At 38.7% G+C, this 16,771-nt stretch overlaps 1 protein-coding gene and 2 long non-coding RNA genes across 4 annotated transcripts; 2 read left to right on the top strand and 1 right to left on the bottom strand.

Moving 5' to 3' along the window:
* The first annotated feature begins 2,637 nt into the window (after nt 1-2,637).
* LOC135948123 (uncharacterized) lies at nt 2,638-7,459 on the top strand. Its single transcript, XR_010575763.1, has 3 exons — nt 2,638-3,236; nt 3,495-3,632; nt 6,241-7,459. It is a non-coding gene; the product is annotated as an uncharacterized LOC135948123 (long non-coding RNA).
* Nucleotides 7,460-8,993: 1,534 nt separating this feature from the next.
* On the bottom strand, nt 8,994-9,414 carry LOC135939629 (uncharacterized). The gene is made up of 3 exons (XR_010574768.1): nt 9,293-9,414; nt 9,129-9,238; nt 8,994-9,068 (listed from the first exon to the last, which is right to left on the bottom strand). It is a non-coding gene; the product is annotated as an uncharacterized LOC135939629 (long non-coding RNA).
* Nucleotides 9,415-11,006: 1,592 nt separating this feature from the next.
* LOC135948228 (uncharacterized) lies at nt 11,007-15,817 on the top strand. 2 transcript variants are annotated; one of them, XM_065497399.1, is made up of 3 exons: nt 11,007-11,594; nt 11,858-11,990; nt 14,599-15,817. In XM_065497399.1, the coding sequence occupies exon 3, from the start codon at nt 14,847-14,849 to the stop codon at nt 15,405-15,407; it is 561 nt and encodes a 186-aa protein (XP_065353471.1). In that variant the 5' UTR covers nt 11,007-11,594; nt 11,858-11,990; nt 14,599-14,846; the 3' UTR covers nt 15,408-15,817. The 2 variants fall into 2 exon arrangements, with proteins under 2 accessions (XP_065353471.1, XP_065353470.1); XM_065497398.1 differs by having other exon boundaries at nt 11,853-11,990.
* Nucleotides 15,818-16,771: the final 954 nt, after the last annotated feature.

The raw sequence follows: 16,771 nt of genomic DNA, 5'->3' as shown, positions 1-16,771 counted from the left end.
TTTTCTTCTAATTCACAGTGAAATGATCCCCATCACACTCAACAGCATTCTTTCAGCGCCACTTCTTCAAAAAGTTGTAATCAAGTCCTTCCATTGCATATTTGAGCTGGGTGACAAAGAGGCACTTTACAATCGAATAGAAAGTGGCGAGATTTTGACCAACGTTCGAGAATTTGAGATCGTAGATTTCAAAGATCACGATCCGAATGAAAATCACTTGAACAGATTGATTAGCGAAGCTGATGATGTGGTTTCTCCCTCATGCATTACTAGCTTGATTGAGAAGTGTTTTCGTCTCGATCAGCGTTATAAAAAATACTATACTTTTCATTCCGGATGCCAATGTAATAATAACTATAATTGAAATTGCGGCAACAGAAATAATTTAATTTTCGCAAATAAATGACGTCTTATAGAGGATATTTCGAATCTAATAAGGTTCGAATTAGGTTAGGCAACAAATTTTTCCAGCCGAGAGTATTCAGAGTTGCGTAGAAATATAGCTTGAAAACTTGTACAGCCTATACAAGGGCTAAATTGTATAAAAAATACTAATTTCCTCCTAAATGTTTTTTTTATTTGGAATGACTCGTTCTTACCCTTTATTTCAGGTGCAAAAAAATTTTTTTGAGTGTGTATCGGTGTGAATAATATAATGTTATAGATTTTATGTTTTGCATGCGCATTATGTTCAGATAACTTCTTCATCTCCCAAAGAGACTGAAACTTGTAAATGCGCATGAGTGACCCAAATTCAAACCTTCTGCGCACTCAAAATTTCCATCAAGGCACGGGTTGTGATCTGTGCTGGTTCTTGCCGGTCAGAAGTTAATATGCCGTCAAAAAAATTGGTAGCTTTCAAGGTGCTTTAGTTGACCTTTTTACAGTTGTTTAAATATATGCCCAGTTTAAAGCTGCGCAGTAAGCTTTTGCGCATCTTAAGCATGCGCAGTATGTTCAGATCGCTTCTTAATCACACAGGAATGCTGACAAATTTTACTGCGCATGCGTGAACCAAATTAAAACCTTCGGCGCAGTGTAAATTCCTACCAGGGGCCCGGGTTGTGATCTGTGGGGGTTATTCCGCCGGTCAGAAGTCAATATGGCGTCGAAATAAAGAAGACCAATCAGGAGATAGTCCGGCGACCAATAAGAAAGTGTCGAAAGTGAGCTGAGGAAACCTAATTAACTTCATTTCCGCGCCCTTTTTTACATTTCAATTGGCCTCATGTGCCATCTAACGGTTGATTAACCAATTTCTGGGCAAATCAGCTGTTTTATTAAAAAAATAACAATATATTCAATTTGTTGATGGTATTTTCATGGGAAATATCTCAAGCCAATTTTGTTTTACGTTTCTATCTCTCTCGCCATATTCTTCAAATAATTAAAAAAGCTGCCAAAACATTAAACCTTGTTATCAAACGGGCAATTTACAGGCGAAAAGAATAAAAACGAGATTTTGATCAATCTCCGTGATATTAAGAACTTCCACTCGTAAATTGAGGAGACATTTTGGGTTTGAGGAAGTGCAAATGGATGGGCTTCTTGATAAGTTTATATTTTCCCGCACTTGCTCAGGAAAACAAGTGAAAATTACTCCGGCGAACCAAACATCAGCTGGGGGTTGCCACATGTGAAAAGTAAAGCAAAAGTATTTTTTAACCATCAGGATTTGGAGCACGGAAAGCGTGAAGATGAGCTCAAATTAAATTAATTCCCCAGATTTGACAGGAAAATGCCCGTTTTGGGAATAAAACACTTAGAAAATTCAGATTTTAAGGACCTATCAGCTGGCAACCCTAGCTCCCATGCTCACAAGCGCCACCGTGCTGAACAAGCCGTAACTAGAAGGTGTGTTTGTTTACATCTCCTCTCGCTATTGAAGAGTCGCGTGCGTCTTCACTGATCTGACTTCAAATATCTCGATTTCATCGAAATTCAAGGTGAGATTTTAATTTATCTTGATGTAATTAACTCAATTAAGCTTCAGAGATTACTGCAAACGTTCAGTTGGGGTCACATACCGTCAAATAAAGGCAGAATCAATCAAAATCTTCACGACTTCAATCACACCGTGCTCGATTCAAACGACTGAAAGCTAAACATTAAAATTTTCACAAACCCTGCAGCTCCTTTGACCCAATGATCCCATCGATTTGTGTTTGTATGGAAATGATTAAGCACACAGAATTTGGAAGGAGCGTAAATTATAAGCAAACCAAAAATATTGGTTTATATATTCGTGAATTATCTGATTCAATCAGCTGGCAAACCTAATGCTATTTATTTTTCCAGATGAGTGGACACGACTCCCTGAGATTCATCCCTGCTCTTCTTTCCCTGCAAGAGTCGGCGATCAACACAATCGTTGAAAATATTGGAGGCTACGAAGAGCTTATTAAGAAGAAAATTTGTATTATAAAATAGCATTTTGTTTGAGATTTATGTTAATATTTATCAAATTTTAGCTCCTCCCATGCGCAAACTAGTGTTTGAGAGAGCAATGGAAAGGATAGAAGAAATTGGAGCAGACCAAGTTTGGGCTGCTCTTCCCTATCTTGACCAGCACAGGACGACTGAAAGTTTCACAACCAGACATTTTGCTAGCATCTTCAGTTTGAAGGGTAAACCCCAGGTGCCATTCTCCGTGGATCCACCGGGGGAATCCCGGGGGATGCGTCCACCGTTTTAGAAGTTGAATTTTCTAACGTAAAAGTCACGCGAAGTTAATTAATATTGCTTAGAGCTATTCTATTTGTAACTTGGATACCGAAAATGACGATAAAAGTGGGTATAAAGAGCGAAAATTGAAGAGAGATCATTCTAGGAGGATCCACCTCGCGGTGGACCCAGCCACAACTTTCCACCACGAAAAAATCCAGATATTTACATTAAATTTGCCTCCAGACAACTCTTCATGTCATGATTAATTGATAAAATTAACCCTCTCACTGCCGAATGCGTTCGGCGGCCGAATAAACTTCATCATTATCAGCCGGCTAAACTTTCGCGCCAAGTTTCTGCCGGGCATGCGTGGCAACACCGCTCATCACCTGTTCGCGACGGAGCATAACAAATGGCGAGCTCGCCGGTCGGGTGTTTATGTTTGTCGTGAATTCTGTTGATTTTCTGCTAATTTATCTTGGAAAAGCGTATCGGCCTTCGTCCTTAAACCTTTATTAGGTGCCAAAGTATCGTTCGGACTACACGCAGCTGTTCAACATCCACGCAAGGTGCGATTTTATCCATTTCATTTTTACGAGTACATACATATTATACGAATTGATTATGTAGTAACTTACTATTTTCCAATTATCATTGCTTTAAATTGATGGGATGACTCACGCTTTTCCTATCACTCACATACTTCTCGCTCTGATGGGAAGAATCAATATCCAAGCGGGTAATGTGAGTTTGGCGAAAAGTGTGAGTCTCGAAAAATTCTGCTATAAATCATGAAAAATAAATTAAAGCTTTTAATTTTGTCACAGAACAGCTGGGCAGCTTCATTAGAACATTAAAAGCGTACTGTTCACCCAAGAGCTTGATGATGGGATATGGGTTGGAGAGGAACATATGAAATCGCTGCAGTTCTTTGGATCACAGAGAGGTCTTTCGTGCAAGCGGAGGTGAGTTTGAGATAAACCAGCCTGAAGGGCGCAAGACAAGTATGCCCTCTGATATATTTTAATATTTTTTCTTTTTGGAATTCCATTTTTCGTATTTTGTTGTTGCCCCTTATTTAATTTAAGCCTTGTTATTAATAATGAGATGACAATATTTGACAGTCAAAGAGCAGGTTGCAAAAATTGCTAGATTGAATTATTTTCTGCGAAAATTAAAAAATGATTTGAAATTTAAAAGTTTAAAATTCAATAAGATCTGAGCATGATTAAACCAAAATATTTTGCGTTATGAACGTTAAAAATATTTGAAATCTTAGAAAAATAACCCATCATCAAGAAAAACTAATTTTGATTGAGAGCAGTTCTCCGGGAATTTGGAGGACGATTTCTCGCAACTTTTTGTTTTGAAAGTTGAAATTGTTAGGTGACAATTAATTATATTTGCTAAAAGTACTTCTTCCTAAATGGATAAATTCCAAGTTTGAAGTTCGGGAATTCCCTATTTATTTCAGTATTTTAAAATTCCCCCAAAATCAAATTCTAAACTGTAACTCTTTACTGCGTTATGTTATCACCTTGAAATTTTCACTGCCCAATCTAGTATTCGATTCTGAACAACTTTTCAATTTGCAAAAAAAAAATGGTAGGTCGAAGGTCAAGGTCTCCTTTTGCGACCTTTTTTCGGAAATTCAAAATTAAGGATAGATTTCCCCCTTCAATTTTTTGTGGGGTTCAAGACTGAAATTTAGCACCTGAAATTCTGCACAAGCACTACATTACAAGTTTTATTGTTTCGGCGATTGTTTTGCTGCAATTCGAATTGGATGTTAAAAAACCGGCTCGAGGCCGCTTGAGCTCGCATAATAATCGCCTTTGGGCAGCGAGTTCGCCTCTCTCTCTCTCATAAAGTATATATTTTTTCGCATTTAATTTGCTTACAAACACCAAGGAGGCCTAAGGTGGACCTATGAAGGTCGAAATCGACCTTTAGGGCCTGTCCCTGACGTGACCCTGACATCAAAAAATTCGAAAATTCCCAATTTCATCGATCTTGGTGTCTTTTTGTTGGTTTTCCCCAATGCAGAGCTCACATATAAAGCAGAAACTACCAAGTGACATTCCTGAAACCGGTCCTTATATAATTGTGGTAGCTATTAATCTTGGCGTGATGTCAAAACACTATTAAAATTTTGAAATCTTTAATTTAAGAAGAAATACAGACCTGAAGTTTATATTTCGTGCTGAAAACTAACGATGTTGTTGCAATGCAAAAAAATTTGATTCCAATAACAAAGAGTATTTAAAAAATTAGGGAACAAAAAGTTTTAATTTGTAACAGTAGCCTAATTGTTATTGCATTTTATAGTCATTATTTTTTACATTGTAAAAATAAGATTATCTAGTTTCAACAGGAAATATGAACTTCATGTGTACAAAACAAGTATTTATTCATAAATAAAAGATTTCAAAATTCTAATAATTTTGTGACATCACGCCAGGATTAATAGCTATCACAATTATTAAAGAACCGGTTTAAGGAATGTCATTCGGTAGTTTCTGCTTTATATTTGAGCTCTACGGAGGTGAAAACCTATTAAAGGACACCAAAATCGATGAAATTGGAAATTTTCGAATTTTTTGATGTCAGGGTCACGTCAGGGACAGGCCCTGAAGGTCGATTTCGACCTTCATAGGTCTACCCTGGTGGTTCTAAGCAAATGCGAAATATATATATGAATATACTCTAAGAAAAAGAGGCGAACTCGCTGCTGACAGGACAGCCGTGGCCGAGCGGCGTTAAGCCGGTTTTTATTTATTTAATTCGAATTGCAGAAAAACTATTGCGATTGAATCTATGAAACTTGGTGTGCTTGTGCAAAATTTTACAGGCTACATTTCAGTCTTTAACCCAAAAAAATCGAAGAGGACTATCATGCTATAGTTTTGAATTTTCAAAGAAGGTCACGAAAGGTGACCTTGACCTTTGACCTGCGATTTTTTAGAAATGCAAAAGATTTTCGGGATCGAAAACTAGGTTGGTCAGTGAAAATTTCAAGGTGATATCTCAACCTAGTCAAGAGTTAAGTCTACCTTTCAATTATAGAATTCAATTTCCGGGTATTTTTGACATGCCGAAAAGTTGGGAACGCCTTCATTTTCGAGCTTTGAATTTGGAATTTCACTATCTATTAACAAGCAATATAATTATTGTCACCTAAAATATCAATGAAAAAATGGCGACATCCAAATTTGCAGAGAACTGCTCACAAGAAGCAGATGCAAAAGGCCTGGAAAATAAATTAAAAAGTTTTTTCAGATATCAAACACAATTGCACCTTCTAATCATTCTCAATATCTGAAATAATATTTTTAACGTTGTTTTTATGCTCAGTAAATATAACAATCTATCTACTTCATATCTGGCAACTCTTTCGAAGGAAAATATTAAAACGGCAGTTTGTTTTTAACCTCAGAATGTAAGAAAAAGGATCCGGCATTTATATATTTAGATTTTATTTTTCTTATACTTCATCCACGTGCAATTATTTCTTTTTAGTCATTTTAAGACCCTCATTTTGACGTGTTCTCTTCATTAATGGCTTGATTTTAGGTACTTCAACCTGCGGGACTACTTCTACTGAAAGATCTTCTCGACGCTCAACATCGGGTTCAACCGCGTGAGCAAGAAAGACCCAGTGACCCATGGCCTTGACATCTCTGTGCACTGGCTGGGCCTGGATGTGTGTCTTCTGGTCGCAGCCTTCGTACTGGTTGGATGCATTGTGGCCACCTTGATCCTCGGGCTGCTGCTGACGCTGACCGTTCTTCTACGCCATCTCGAGCAGCAAGGTGTTCTCGATGGATCTGCAGAGCCTGCCCGACCAGCTGTGTCAGGCCTTGATCACCTACATCCCAAACGGCGCCGAGATCATCGCCCTCGACGCGTTCGATGCGCAGGCTGACGACCTGGTGGATGGCATCACGAGCGTCAAGCCAGCGTTGGCCGGCAAAGTTCCGCCTAGCCTAGCCTCTTTTCTGCTCCAATTGGGCGTGGCGGGCGGATCTCTGCTCAAAAGCGTTGCCCAGAACTGCTTCTCGCTCGAGCTGTTGTTCGCACCGTACCACCTGTTCCAAACACCGCTACCAGCCAGCTGCGAGATTGTGTGGCTGCTGTGTGGTGGTGACGAGCAGAGGACAAGCTCTACCTCTGCTATCAGGAGGAAACGCTGCAGCCGCTATTTCCAGAGCTGCACGAGCTTTCTTGCGGTGACATCCTCTGGATTGACGTCGTCTACTCGCTTGAGCGGCACAGACTCATCACTGAGCTCCTCGCCCTCTCCCTTGAAGTGGTCCACATCATGCAGCATAGTGTGGACCAAACTGTGCAGTTACTTTAGCAATAGTTTGACTGAATATTGATAAAATAAAATAAAAATTTGAAAATAGTGTTTATATTTCTTTTCATGCACGAAATAAATTATTTCGCAAATATATAGCAATTTTCTAAAAATTAATATGGCTGCTCCTTTTTTAACCATATGATCCTCTGCATGTTCCTCTGTTGACCGGATTCAAAGAATACAAGAAATTGAAACAGGAATTCCTGCTTTTCCCTGGCATTCCGGCAGGACAAGAAATTATTTTCAGGAACAGGACATAACGGGAATTTTGTTTCAGAACAATTTCAATCTTGGTCTATATAAATCACGTTTATATCAAAAAATAAATTTGAAGATATGATAATATAGACTTAAAATACTGTTTTACGATGTCCAAAAACATTTCACAAAAATCATAATTATAAATATATAATCTGATATCCCTGTGATAGCAGTGTTGTTACTATATATATTTATAAAGTGCAAGGACCATATTGTAATTAATGGAATTTAATTAAATAAAAATTAAAAATCATAAAAATAAAATCAGAAAAAGCAGGAATATAAGCTGACCGAGCAGACAGGCCAACATATTCGAATAGGAACAGGACAGGAAATTTGTTTCAGGAAAAAGGACAGGAAAAAACCAGAAAAACCTTGAATATGCGCTTTATTCCTCTTCCACCACCTCGTCACTTTATTCCGCATCATCCTCGGTTTTGTTTACACAAGACGAGAAATATCTTTTACCAATTATAACAAGAAAAAATCAAAAATAAAAACATCTGATCAGCTTCTATCATTGTTTGTGGGATTGTGGGCGAGGTGATTGCGATCAGCCGTTCGGCGTGGAGGGGAGCGGTGTTGCCAATGAACCGGCTCAACCGGCTGAAGACGTTGCGCGGCAAATTGAAAAAACAGATCTAAATGGCTTTAATTAACCTCTCCTAATTAACTAATTAGTAAGTTTTATGACTGAAATGCGTGACAAGACCAATAAATATTAAGTTATTTCGCTTTTGGCTTCATATCATGACATTTCTGAGTGATTTTTATGAGGTGGAATGAGATCGAAGGGGATCGTTCTCTGGGGATCCCCCTCGCTCATTCTAAGTCGATTTATTTCCCAAATTAGGGTGAAAAAGTGGGGTGTGGGATCTAAAGTCATCATTTTATGAACAATTAGACCGACATAAGTGTGTTTCATCGCATCAATGGGCAAATTTCACTTGTTTAAGGAGTTCGCCAATTCTCGGGGGAATCCCCTCGCTCGTTCTAGGAGGATCCCCCGGGAATCCACGGAGAATGGCACCTGGGGGATCCCGCCAAAACAATATTAACGTAAATACGAGCACTGCGCATGCGTGAGAGCTGGCTGGATCTGACAAAGAAGTCATTCGTACAGGCGGTCTCTCTGCAAGTGCTCGAACCAGCTCTCACGCATGCGCACTTCTCGTAAATACGCTCTTATTGTTTTGGCGGGAAAAAAGTTCGCGCGTTTTGGTTGTAAAAAAGATCCACTTCACCTAATTCGACCCTCAGGAATCGATTGGTGGGCTCAGAAACTCCGTCAAAAGACGGATTTTAGATGAAGAAAGGGAAATTTTTACCGGTTATTTGATTGGTCAGTTTCATCTGCGCAATGCTCGAAGGCTCGTACAATTTGAACCCGCGTTCACAGCATATTTTGTACGCTTCAATCGGATTCTAGAATATAGAAATGCTGGAGGTTTGACAATTATATTAATAAAAACGTTTACTATCCCTCCAGCTTTATCGTAATTTCCGACGTAATACGTTTTGTTATCATTCGGCAATGTTTTCAGGAATCCATAATTGTCTATTAAAAAATGTAAACGCAAGACGTTAATTAAGATTCATGAAAATATTACCAGATTTTTTTGGAGAGTTGAACAGCAAATCTCTGGCCGTTTGCTGTATCGAAAAAATTATTATAAATATTTATACATAAATTTATATATACATTTAATTCGCAAGGAGTAGAATTCGACATCCAACAAAAGTTGCGCAACGGAACACACGGCGTCGGAGGCAAAAGCTGTACATGGAATTATTTCAAGAATTTCGGAAAATCTAAAAATCTTATATAGGTTCTAACGTATGTTCCATTGTCAAAGTTTAATTTGATTATGTCAGAGACTATAGTTGGCGCCTTTTCCTGGCCACATCTGTAAGTCTCGTGGGCAGTCACGCACTCATCGTCATATTCTTTGAAATACAAACATATAGGATTGATTTTTAAATAATTAATATAATTATTACTTATATCTTTGCACTCGTCGTAAGCAATAAATCCTTGCTGCAGTTTTACAGGATCTTCTTGAGATACGAATTCTATCTGGCGGAGCATTGCAATGCTAACCAATGCATTGTAGTCGAACTTAAAATATAAAAATGAAAGTAAGAATAAAAATTTAAACAGTGTTTCGGGGCAAATCAGACTGAATATTTTAAATTACTGAAAAACTCCCAGCCCTACAAAAGATTGAATACACTTTACCAATCCAACTTCAACTCCAATGCATTTCAAAAAGCACTGTAAAAATGAAAGATGTTGCATATAAAGCTTAAAGGCCATCTTTGACGAAGTTACTGAGCACACAAATCGATTCCTGAGGGTCGAATTAGGTACAGTGGATGCTTTTTCCGACCGAAAAATACAGGGCGACGTGTGAACTTTTTTCCCGCCAAAACAATATGCACCTAAATGCGAGAAGTGCGCATGCGTCAGAGCTGGCTGGATGTGACAAAAAAGTCATTCGTACAGGTGGTCTCTCTGCAAATGCTCAAACCAGCTCTCACGCATGCGCACTTCTCACATTCATATTGTTTTGGCGGGAAAAAAACGGTTCGCACGTCGCGCTCGACGTTTTGGTCGGAAAAAATATCCACTTTACCTAATTCGACCCTCAAGAATCGTTTGCTGTGCTCAGAAACTTCGTCAAAGACACTCTTTAACAGTTATAGAATAACGAACCTTCAGATTAATAGAAATATTTGCCGTAAGAAACTGGCTCGCTTGCAAGAGCATGTCAATTTGCTCTAGACGAGAAAATGAATTAATTTCCAACCCTCCACCACCTAAAAAAGTTCAAACCAGGTGTAATATCCCAAGTTTCAGCGCATTCTGTCTGCATGGCCCTTTGGACGGTGTTTTTCTTGCGCATCTCGCACAAAAAATCTTTTTCCTCCGTGCAATTCGCGGTGACCAACAGCACGGATGCGTTCCTGACTTCGAGATAGACGCAATGTAAACCTGCTTGAGGGTGTCCTGGCTTCCACTTGAGCTCAGCGTCAACAAATCCGCGGTTAAGAGAGCACCAACGGAAGTTTGAATCGCATCCCAGATCCGTTCCAGAAATCCAGAAGTCACCTAAAGTCGCCGGAGAAAATTCTTGAGGCCAAATTTATATAATCTCGGTAAGATCAGAAAAAAAATAATAATACTTGAGACGATTTTTGAAAAGCAGCTTAATTTTCCTGCCGTCTCCATCGAGGTAAGGGTCAGACCGATTTTGCAGCAATTGTCACGGGCAGTGGACCAGTTTGACTATAGGAAAGGACTGTAATTTAGGAGGATCGATAATTGATTAATTTAAATTTACCGGGGTTTTTGTGTAGGTCAAAATGCTGCGACCGCACCCGTCGTACCAGTTTCCATACGAGAAAAAGTCTTTGAAGACTTGGTAAAATATTTGATATTGATTTTAAACCTGTTTTATACCATTCAGTTCAGTTCCAGTTGAGTCAAAAAGCGAGGCCTATTTTGAATTCCATGTTTTCTCATTTTGTGTACAGTTTAAATTAATATCTTTTTACGTTTCGAGTGCAGTTACCAGTGGGACAGGTCGCGATGCACAATGGCGGTGGAGTGGTGATTATCTCCCTCTGAAAATTTAAATTTCAACTTCAAATTGAAACTTATTATTTCTTGAAATTCACCTCGCAAGCAAAAATGATCCCCAGGTGCCATTCTCCGTGGATCCACCGGGGGAATCCCGGGGGATGCGTCCACCGTTTTAGAAGTTGAATTTTCTAACGTAAAAGTCACGCGAAGTTAATTAATATTGCTTAGAGCTATTCTATTTGTAACTTGGATACCGAAAATGACGATAAAAGTGGGTATAAAGAGCGAAAATTGAAGAGAGATCATTCTAGGAGGATCCACCTCGCGGTGGACCCAGCCACAACTTTCCACCACGAAAAAATCCAGATATTTACATTAAATTTGCCTCCAGACAACTCTTCATGTCATGATTAATTGATAAAATTAACCCTCTCACTGCCGAATGCGTTCGGCGGCCGAATAAACTTCATCATTATCAGCCGGCTAAACTTTCGCGCCAAGTTTCTGCCGGGCATGCGTGGCAACACCGCTCATCACCTGTTCGCGACGGAGCATAACAAATGGCGAGCTCGCCGGTCGGGTGTTTATGTTTGTCGTGAATTCTGTTGATTTTCTGCTAATTTATCTTGGAAAAGCGTATCGGCCTTCGTCCTTAAACCTTTATTAGGTGCCAAAGTATCGTTCGGACTACACGCAGCTGTTCAACATCCACGCAAGGTGCGATTTTATCCATTTCATTTTTACGAGTACATACATATTATACGAATTGATTATGTAGTAACTTACTATTTTCCAATTATCATTGCTTTAAATTGATGGGATGACTCACGCTTTTCCTATCACTCACATACTTCTCGCTCTGATGGGAAGAATCAATATCCAAGCGGGTAATGTGAGTTTGGCGAAAAGTGTGAGTCTCGAAAAATTCTGCTATAAATCATGAAAAATAAATTAAAGCTTTTAATTTTGTCACAGAACAGCTGGGCAGCTTCATTAGAACATTAAAAGCGTACTGTTCACCCAAGAGCTTGATGATGGGATATGGGTTGGAGAGGAACATATGAAATCGCTGCAGTTCTTTGGATCACAGAGAGGTCTTTCGTGCAAGCGGAGGTGAGTTTGAGATAAACCAGCCTGAAGGGCGCAAGACAAGTATGCCCTCTGATATATTTTAATATTTTTTCTTTTTGGAATTCCATTTTTCGTATTTTGTTGTTGCCCCTTATTTAATTTAAGCCTTGTTATTAATAATGAGATGACAATATTTGACAGTCAAAGAGCAGGTTGCAAAAATTGCTAGATTGAATTATTTTCTGCGAAAATTAAAAAATGATTTGAAATTTAAAAGTTTAAAATTCAATAAGATCTGAGCATGATTAAACCAAAATATTTTGCGTTATGAACGTTAAAAATATTTGAAATCTTAGAAAAATAACCCATCATCAAGAAAAACTAATTTTGATTGAGAGCAGTTCTCCGGGAATTTGGAGGACGATTTCTCGCAACTTTTTGTTTTGAAAGTTGAAATTGTTAGGTGACAATTAATTATATTTGCTAAAAGTACTTCTTCCTAAATGGATAAATTCCAAGTTTGAAGTTCGGGAATTCCCTATTTATTTCAGTATTTTAAAATTCCCCCAAAATCAAATTCTAAACTGTAACTCTTTACTGCGTTATGTTATCACCTTGAAATTTTCACTGCCCAATCTAGTATTCGATTCTGAACAACTTTTCAATTTGCAAAAAAAAAATGGTAGGTCGAAGGTCAAGGTCTCCTTTTGCGACCTTTTTTCGGAAATTCAAAATTAAGGATAGATTTCCCCCTTCAATTTTTTGTGGGGTTCAAGACTGAAATTTAGCACCTGAAATTCTGCACAAGCACTACATTACAAGTTTTATTGTTTCGGCGATTGTTTTGCTGCAATTCGAATTGGATGTTAAAAAACCGGCTCGAGGCCGCTTGAGCTCGCATAATAATCGCCTTTGGGCAGCGAGTTCGCCTCTCTCTCTCTCATAAAGTATATATTTTTTCGCATTTAATTTGCTTACAAACACCAAGGAGGCCTAAGGTGGACCTATGAAGGTCGAAATCGACCTTTAGGGCCTGTCCCTGACGTGACCCTGACATCAAAAAATTCGAAAATTCCCAATTTCATCGATCTTGGTGTCTTTTTGTTGGTTTTCCCCAATGCAGAGCTCACATATAAAGCAGAAACTACCAAGTGACATTCCTGAAACCGGTCCTTATATAATTGTGGTAGCTATTAATCTTGGCGTGATGTCAAAACACTATTAAAATTTTGAAATCTTTAATTTAAGAAGAAATACAGACCTGAAGTTTATATTTCGTGCTGAAAACTAACGATGTTGTTGCAATGCAAAAAAATTTGATTCCAATAACAAAGAGTATTTAAAAAATTAGGGAACAAAAAGTTTTAATTTGTAACAGTAGCCTAATTGTTATTGCATTTTATAGTCATTATTTTTTACATTGTAAAAATAAGATTATCTAGTTTCAACAGGAAATATGAACTTCATGTGTACAAAACAAGTATTTATTCATAAATAAAAGATTTCAAAATTCTAATAATTTTGTGACATCACGCCAGGATTAATAGCTATCACAATTATTAAAGAACCGGTTTAAGGAATGTCATTCGGTAGTTTCTGCTTTATATTTGAGCTCTACGGAGGTGAAAACCTATTAAAGGACACCAAAATCGATGAAATTGGAAATTTTCGAATTTTTTGATGTCAGGGTCACGTCAGGGACAGGCCCTGAAGGTCGATTTCGACCTTCATAGGTCTACCCTGGTGGTTCTAAGCAAATGCGAAATATATATATGAATATACTCTAAGAAAAAGAGGCGAACTCGCTGCTGACAGGACAGCCGTGGCCGAGCGGCGTTAAGCCGGTTTTTATTTATTTAATTCGAATTGCAGAAAAACTATTGCGATTGAATCTATGAAACTTGGTGTGCTTGTGCAAAATTTTACAGGCTACATTTCAGTCTTTAACCCAAAAAAATCGAAGAGGACTATCATGCTATAGTTTTGAATTTTCAAAGAAGGTCACGAAAGGTGACCTTGACCTTTGACCTGCGATTTTTTAGAAATGCAAAAGATTTTCGGGATCGAAAACTAGGTTGGTCAGTGAAAATTTCAAGGTGATATCTCAACCTAGTCAAGAGTTAAGTCTACCTTTCAATTATAGAATTCAATTTCCGGGTATTTTTGACATGCCGAAAAGTTGGGAACGCCTTCATTTTCGAGCTTTGAATTTGGAATTTCACTATCTATTAACAAGCAATATAATTATTGTCACCTAAAATATCAATGAAAAAATGGCGACATCCAAATTTGCAGAGAACTGCTCACAAGAAGCAGATGCAAAAGGCCTGGAAAATAAATTAAAAAGTTTTTTCAGATATCAAACACAATTGCACCTTCTAATCATTCTCAATATCTGAAATAATATTTTTAACGTTGTTTTTATGCTCAGTAAATATAACAATCTATCTACTTCATATCTGGCAACTCTTTCGAAGGAAAATATTAAAACGGCAGTTTGTTTTTAACCTCAGAATGTAAGAAAAAGGATCCGGCATTTATATATTTAGATTTTATTTTTCTTATACTTCATCCACGTGCAATTATTTCTTTTTAGTCATTTTAAGACCCTCATTTTGACGTGTTCTCTTCATTAATGGCTTGATTTTAGGTACTTCAACCTGCGGGACTACTTCTACTGAAAGATCTTCTCGACGCTCAACATCGGGTTCAACCGCGTGAGCAAGAAAGACCCAGTGACCCATGGCCTTGACATCTCTGTGCACTGGCTGGGCCTGGATGTGTGTCTTCTGGTCGCAGCCTTCGTACTGGTTGGATGCATTGTGGCCACCTTGATCCTCGGGCTGCTGCTGACGCTGACCGTTCTTCTACGCCATCTCGAGCAGCAAGGTGTTCTCGATGGATCTGCAGAGCCTGCCCGACCAGCTGTGTCAGGCCTTGATCACCTACATCCCAAACGGCGCCGAGATCATCGCCCTCGACGCGTTCGATGCGCAGGCTGACGACCTGGTGGATGGCATCACGAGCGTCAAGCCAGCGTTGGCCGGCAAAGTTCCGCCTAGCCTAGCCTCTTTTCTGCTCCAATTGGGCGTGGCGGGCGGATCTCTGCTCAAAAGCGTTGCCCAGAACTGCTTCTCGCTCGAGCTGTTGTTCGCACCGTACCACCTGTTCCAAACACCGCTACCAGCCAGCTGCGAGATTGTGTGGCTGCTGTGTGGTGGTGACGAGCAGAGGACAAGCTCTACCTCTGCTATCAGGAGGAAACGCTGCAGCCGCTATTTCCAGAGCTGCACGAGCTTTCTTGCGGTGACATCCTCTGGATTGACGTCGTCTACTCGCTTGAGCGGCACAGACTCATCACTGAGCTCCTCGCCCTCTCCCTTGAAGTGGTCCACATCATGCAGCATAGTGTGGACCAAACTGTGCAGTTACTTTAGCAATAGTTTGACTGAATATTGATAAAATAAAATAAAAATTTGAAAATAGTGTTTATATTTCTTTTCATGCACGAAATAAATTATTTCGCAAATATATAGCAATTTTCTAAAAATTAATATGGCTGCTCCTTTTTTAACCATATGATCCTCTGCATGTTCCTCTGTTGACCGGATTCAAAGAATACAAGAAATTGAAACAGGAATTCCTGCTTTTCCCTGGCATTCCGGCAGGACAAGAAATTATTTTCAGGAACAGGACATAACGGGAATTTTGTTTCAGAACAATTTCAATCTTGGTCTATATAAATCACGTTTATATCAAAAAATAAATTTGAAGATATGATAATATAGACTTAAAATACTGTTTTACGATGTCCAAAAACATTTCACAAAAATCATAATTATAAATATATAATCTGATATCCCTGTGATAGCAGTGTTGTTACTATATATATTTATAAAGTGCAAGGACCATATTGTAATTAATGGAATTTAATTAAATAAAAATTAAAAATCATAAAAATAAAATCAGAAAAAGCAGGAATATAAGCTGACCGAGCAGACAGGCCAACATATTCGAATAGGAACAGGACAGGAAATTTGTTTCAGGAAAAAGGACAGGAAAAAACCAGAAAAACCTTGAATATGCGCTTTATTCCTCTTCCACCACCTCGTCACTTTATTCCGCATCATCCTCGGTTTTGTTTACACAAGACGAGAAATATCTTTTACCAATTATAACAAGAAAAAATCAAAAATAAAAACATCTGATCAGCTTCTATCATTGTTTGTGGGATTGTGGGCGAGGTGATTGCGATCAGCCGTTCGGCGTGGAGGGGAGCGGTGTTGCCAATGAACCGGCTCAACCGGCTGAAGACGTTGCGCGGCAAATTGAAAAAACAGATCTAAATGGCTTTAATTAACCTCTCCTAATTAACTAATTAGTAAGTTTTATGACTGAAATGCGTGACAAGACCAATAAATATTAAGTTATTTCGCTTTTGGCTTCATATCATGACATTTCTGAGTGATTTTTATGAGGTGGAATGAGATCGAAGGGGATCGTTCTCTGGGGATCCCCCTCGCTCATTCTAAGTCGATTTATTTCCCAAATTAGGGTGAAAAAGTGGGGTGTGGGATCTAAAGTCATCATTTTATGAACAATTAGACCGACATAAGTGTGTTTCATCGCATCAATGGGCAAATTTCACTTGTTTAAGGAGTTCGCCAATTCTCGGGGGAATCCCCTCGCTCGTTCTAGGAGGATCCCCCGGGAATCCACGGAGAATGGCACCTGGGGAAACAGGAGAGATTTCTAAGGGTCGTGTTTCGATGGAAGAGGTAATTATCAGAGCTCTGTTACTAAAATTCAATTTTTTAAATTTT

Source organism: Cloeon dipterum, chromosome 1, assembly GCF_949628265.1.
Source record: "Cloeon dipterum chromosome 1, ieCloDipt1.1, whole genome shotgun sequence".
In the NCBI taxonomy this organism is placed as follows: domain Eukaryota; kingdom Metazoa; phylum Arthropoda; class Insecta; order Ephemeroptera; family Baetidae; genus Cloeon; species Cloeon dipterum.
The sequence above is the reverse complement of the archived record's forward strand: the minus strand, read 5'-3'. Positions and strand labels throughout refer to the sequence as shown.

Excerpts from the sequence above, each read along its gene's own strand:
- LOC135948228 (XM_065497399.1), top strand. The coding sequence starts at position 14,847 with ATGGATCTGCAGAGCCTGCCCGACCAGCTGTGTCAGGCCTTGATCACC.